Below are 6,076 nucleotides of genomic sequence, written 5' to 3' on the forward strand. Positions count from 1 at the left end.
CAGCGTTACTGTAGCAGCTCACCGGCTGACTATTAGCCGAGTGAGCACTGCAGGCTTTGGCGGGTATATCAGCTAGCACTTCAGCAAGGCTCGGTTTTATCACAGATCTCAAGTACTTAGTCACCTTGGTTCTTCAAGTCGCGGCCTTATCGGAATGCTCGTGAGCAGAGAGGGTTTTGTGCCCAAGGTCTGTCAGGACTCCCAACAGGGTGGCGCCCCCCTGCCTGGTGTACCTTATCAAAGTGTGAGGGCAATTATTGGACTGCGCAGTCGATCATTTGCCGCGCCACTGGCACAGCCGGAGTGATCTAGCGAATGAGGAAACTAAAACTTTTCCCCGTCCTGACAAGTCGGGTGGCTGCCCCCTCTAGGGACGCCGCCCCATGGCGAAAATCCCTGTTTCCTGGATAGACAGAGGAGTCCCACAAAGGCTCTGCGCGCATCAAGCCACGGAGTGACGTTTGTAAATCTCATGCCTGATTCAGGTGTTGCTGTACTAGGCGTCAAGCATGAGAGATTGAAAGAGGGGAAGCGCCGTCAACAGACGGAGATTTCCTCTAGCTACGATTGAAAAAGTTCTGAACGGACCGGGGTACTCAGTAAAAACTCCTCTGGTTGACTACCTGATGATACTACCGCATGAGGTCCTCAGGATTAGGTCGAGGCCAACCTCTGGTAACGTTCCGGTGGAGCACTCTGGCCAGAACCGGGATGCTCACTGGAACTCCTCCGCTTTACTCCCTTACAGTACTCTCTCGTAAGGTCCGCAGGGTTAGATCGAGGAGGACCTCTGGCAACTTTCAGATGGATTGTAACTTTGTGCCACAAATAGCTTCTCAATACCGGGGCAACTTGAGAAGAATTCACTAGGGTAGGAGCGAGGGCTGAGGCCACACGGCCAGGTGGAAGAATGCTAGCGAGCTGTTAGTTGAGTATGGCCACTGGTTTCTGATAGCCGGAATGGATGTCGCCTCCTGTCACTGCAGAGCGCCATCTGCACCTTTCTACCTTGTTATTACTCCGAAGCTGTCTGTCGCCGTGACTGCAGCTTTGGTAGCCACCCACCGCCTACCGATTGCTTACCTTCGGCCGACTGTCGCCCCTGAGTTTCATTGGGCTGCTCGGACTGCCAAAGGGCTGCCACCCTTTGGGCTAGTTCGGCGCGCCCTCGTCTTGCTTCTGCTGCTGTTTCGCCCGTGCCCGCGCCTTCCGCCGCTGTCAGCTTGCCTCCCAAGGCGCGACGCGGCAGCAGAATGCGGCATCTCTTTGGGTGGCAGCTTCGATTACTTCAGTTTTAGCAGGCGCTTCCCCGACCTTCTGCAGGTAGAAGGCCGCACAGTAGGTCTTCGGAACGTCTCCGGGGGGAAGAAGGGACGGCGTGAATCTCCGAAATAGTTCGCGGCCGAGTCCGCGCACCAACCCTCATTGCAGATGCAGCACATCGTGGTATGCGCCATTGCCGCCTCAGGTCAGTACGCCGTGGAGTGTACGGTATGGAGCTGCTAGCTTCGATGGCGGTCTGGGCACCTCTGGGCTGTTCGCCGGACTAGAGCTAGGTCACTTGAAATAAGTTGAGTGGAGTGCGGCTCCACTTCGGTAGGATTCACCGGCTCATGAATCTGATCAAGGATTATCTCTTAGCTTTGTAAAATATCGGACGCTGTCAACAAGAACTGACGGATCAACTGTTAGGTGTATTTGTCTGTGTATGGGCAGAGAGGATGTATTCCACTATAGTATGTAGTTAGAGGATCGGCCAGCTGAAACGTGAACGCTCGTGCGATGCAAATGCCACAGATGCACAGTAGCCGTAGAGGTGGAGAAGGTGCCTGGTCCGTCTTTCTCCCTAGTTGAATAGGCTAAGGTTTCACCAAGGGTCTTATGAAGACTTTCACCACATCAGTAGCCTGGGGGTTGCTAGGGGTGACGCGCAGCTTGTGACGCCCCTACTGGACTGCAGTTCCTGCCTCCCGTCAGCATTAAACACTCTTGCGTTATGTGTTAGGAGAGCGGCAGGACAGCCGTACTGATATACTAGCCTGTGCACTATCACTGTTGCTATGATTGTTGTCGAAACGTCAGAGACTGGAACAATCTCCGGCCACCTGGGAAAGTGATCTCTCGTGACTATGACATACGAATAACCTCCTCTAGTTCTAAGCAGCGGCACGTACGCGTCGATCGTCCACGCCGAATCCTCGTTCTTACAGGCGACACTCTTTGTCACCACGTTGCTCCCTACATTGTCCTGCTGCCCGTAGTGTCCCTGAGCGGGAGCTGCGGTTCGCCTTTTGCGAGTCTCGCCGTGGGGACGAAGGCGTAGTCAGGGGAGACCTTATTTCCGGGGGCCGGTGTCCCGCGTCCAAAGCTCTTAGTGTCTTTATTGTACGAGAGGGGGGAACGCAGGAGCGGTTCAACGTGGTATGGTTGAGATACCTCCCCATGCTCCAGCACGAAGTCAAACTCCTGCAGGCGAGGCGTCCACCTTGCGTCCACCTTGCGAGTCTTCCCTTCTTGGCCATCTGCAGCCCGCGAAACGATAACTGGTCGGAGCTAACGATTCAGCCTCTTCCTACGATGAATTCCCGAGGCTGGAAACTACTGCCAGGACCTCTAGCTCAGCGGCCGGCCACCCCTCTCTGATCCTATGAACACGCGGCTTGCATACCCACTAATCGTTGGAGTTGGTTTGTTTAGCAGTCATTGTCCTAAATGGGCACTCCACACCTTGGCTGACGCGTCGCAGTCAATAATGTAAGGGACCTCGGGACGTTGATGGGGTGGAGGAGGCACCCCGGTACCACCGCCAGTTCTTCCTCTGGCCTGAGAACTGCTGACAGGCATTGGCCGTCCCACTACAACGAACCCTTCGGGACCTGCGTAAAGAGTGGCGCGGCAATTTCAAGAAACGGCTGAACCTTCGACAGTCTCCTGCCAGTCCCGAGAACCGTCCTCAACAGCTGAAGACCTGGCTTCATTCCTCGACGGTTGGTCGCGTGACCGCAGTAGAACATCTCGGGTGAAAACAGCGGACGGTGAATCAGGATTCTCAAATCTCTGGCAGACCTTTTCTAGCCTCTTTATGTGTTCACCTAGCCCAAGCTAGAAAACGCTAACACCTCCAGGTTAAATTAGGGCTTCTGTCCACTCAACTCTCCCTTGAACGGCATCCATTAAAATGCGAGACGCTGCGGGCGCATTACACAACCCCAACGGCGTCACCTTGAATTAATATAGCCCGCGTGAGTAGTGGGCGCCGTCTTTTCCGTGCCTTCGTCCGCCATGGGCATCTGCCGACACTCGAAACCATGTCCAGCGTGCTGCTCGCTGGAGGGCTGCGAAGGTATCGCCAAAGCGTGGCAAAGGGCATATGTCACTGATGACGAGCTTGCTCAAACGCGCATACTTCAGGCAAAACCTCCATGCCTCGTCTTTCTTGGAAACAATCACTATCGCTGTCGCCCAAGGTGAGGTCCTGGGTCCAACCACATTTTGAGCGGTCATTTCCTTCGTCTCAGCATCCATTATACCCCTTCGCGGGGACTGTAGAGCATGGCTTTGCATCTCCCGCGGCCCCCGTGGCTGTCGTGCCTCATGTCCTGGAGGAAGAGACTCTCGAGAAGCGAAAAACGTGCCTGCAGCGCGCCAGGGGAGGCGAAGCAACTTGGTACATTCCTCCCGTGCTATGCAAGAAGGCGTGTCCTGGAGGGAAGGCATCTCTGCCTCCCTCAAACAGGGTCCGACATTCCCTGCAATCTTCTCCCCTCATCGGCCTCTGTTCCTATTGCCGAGTAAGGCCGTTCATTGTCTTGTTCTCCTCCAAATCCGTGCAATGATAGCACCTTTGGTAATCCTGGAAGGCTTTGGCGAGGGGTTAGTAGCGCGAGTACACCACCGCGTTGTGGGTTCCGTTTCCTCTACCTTCCGCGTTGGGGACTGGCAGTGCTCCCTCTTCGGGACTTAGTCCCCTAACAAAGATTCCAGTACGCTACGGTGTTAGATTGAGTTAGTAGAGTTTACATACACGCTTGCATGGATAAGACCACGGCCTCATCGCTGCAGATAGGAGCTACAACCCATAACGCGGTATTACACTCTTGAGTGTGCTCCGCCAGCCTGGGCGGACATCTCTAGAACTTACCCCGCAAATGGGAGCGTACACCGTTTTGGTGTCAGATGTGTAACACGCAGCAGAAGTTTACTGACTTGTTGGTATAGCGCAGCCTTCTCCCATGCAAAGCCCGCGGCAGAGGTTTTCGATGGTGCCTCCTGCAATCCTACGCAGGCAGGTTCTCTTCTGGTAGTGTAACACAAACCTTATGCCATGTCCTGAAGGCACCGAGAGAAGGCAGGGACCATCCCCCTGCGGCTCTCCACCGCTCAGAGGCGATAACGTACCAATCAGCAGATGGCGAATAATGCCATCTTCTATGTGACGGCGAACAAGCCTAAAGAATCTGACGCATTGCCAAACAAAATGCATCAGGCTACGACTTAGGATATGGCTGGTTCCTGTTCTAGGCCGGAGCCTTCTGAGTGGGGTTTTTACGTTTGTTAGATAGAATTTGGGAGGCGGGGGGGAAGGGAATCAGTCATGGCGATGATGCACGCAGCGCCCTTGTCGCATGGTTTCATTGATAATGTGAAAGCACACGTATTTTTGTCCTGTTAGGTTTTCTGACGCTTATCTGAGGAGCACTGGAGATGCTGTTCATGTGAAGTCGACAGAAACCCGGGGCCGGAACCTGTAGCGTATCTCTCTCCATTCCCCCTTGTTACTCTCTCTGCTTCATTCATCTCCGTCTTGCTGCTCGCGGGTGCCGTCCGTGCCCCCCCCTTCCCCGTTCGCCGGGCCGCCCAGGAGGCCGGTCCGGGAAGGGGCGAAGCGCAGTAGACGAGAACCCGAGGAGAGAGCGAGGAGCCGACATCTTTCCTTGAGATTCTTTCTGGTTTCCCTGGAGCTAGGGAGCACATGGAAGAAAAGAAAGGCAGTTCAATGTGAAGTGAGCGAAATTAGGAAGGGGGCAAAGAGGGAGAATGGAAAGCTGATGTATGTGTGGTGTATGGGTTCGTGGATGGCTTCGGAGACACCTGCACCGCGACCTCCGTATGACACGCAGTTCGGTTCTCCTTTTTTTTCCTGGCTTCTGTTGCTTTTTCTTTTCTTGGTCGCCTCATGTTCGTCGTGTTATTGCGATTGTGTTGGTGATCTCCTTTTTCCGATCTGTTCTGTGTACGATCTCTGCGGCACTTAACCGGGACGGGACCCGTTGAGGCCACCTGTTACCCGGATCCCTCTCTTTTCTTTATCGTCTCACTCTATCCATAAGAGAGAACTCAATCAATCTACTTCTTGTGCTGCTTCGGCATCTCTTTACCCCGTTCCGTAGCTTAGCAGAAAGAAGCTTGCGCAGTTCCCCACCGTGTCTCCGGCTGGGCATCCGATCAGCGGTCGTCCTTGCAGCACAGTGTTGACCGCAGATAGTCACCTGCCATTGCTCGCTTTTTCCGTCGAAACTCACCATTATGACGCCGCATAAGAAATTGCTTTGAAAAATTCTCTTTAGAAGGACAGACCGCCGTATTTCCTGTGACCGGTTGTCCTCTATTCTTCTGAATGTGTGTGACGACCTTAGCTCCCCGAAGATGCCACGGCACACAAGCAGTTAGCACTCTCGTCTCTTGGTTTCCTCTTGGCGTCTGTCTCTCTTGTGTCGCATGGGTTGCCGTAATCTGTACGGTATCTCCATTTTGATACTGATGTCTCCTGACGCTGGGTCACCAGAGTGCATCACACGGTTCGACAGGGGTGGAAAGAGAGAGAACCAGACACACCGAGCTGTTCATTTTCAAGGCGAGTACATCTATCAGGCCCGCTCTCCTACCGATCGCACCACGTTATAATGTGTATAACAGGGACAGAAATTCAAAAGGAGTAATATGTGAGATACTACCCTGGAGTCAATTCAACCACCGTATCGACGTCCAGTGTAGCAACGAATGTCTGGTTGAAGAAGATTTTGATGTCCTCCTGACGGGCTGTCACGTGTATAGATGTTGTGTAATAGCCCCCCCC

The 6,076-nt window shown here is 53.8% G+C and overlaps 1 protein-coding gene across 1 annotated transcript; it reads left to right on the plus strand.

Annotated features, from left to right (window-relative positions):
- Window positions 1-4,903: 4,903 nt before the first annotated feature.
- CSUI_003484 (uncharacterized protein) lies at window positions 4,904-6,007 on the plus strand. Its single transcript, XM_068063682.1, has one exon. The coding sequence runs from the start codon at window positions 5,049-5,051 to the stop codon at window positions 5,253-5,255; it is 207 nt and encodes a 68-aa protein (XP_067924346.1). The 5' UTR covers window positions 4,904-5,048; the 3' UTR covers window positions 5,256-6,007.
- The last annotated feature ends 69 nt before the right edge of the window (window positions 6,008-6,076 follow it).

Source organism: Cystoisospora suis (genome assembly GCF_002600585.1).
Source record: "Cystoisospora suis strain Wien I chromosome Unknown contig_1553, whole genome shotgun sequence".
NCBI classification, from domain to species: domain Eukaryota; phylum Apicomplexa; class Conoidasida; order Eucoccidiorida; family Sarcocystidae; genus Cystoisospora; species Cystoisospora suis.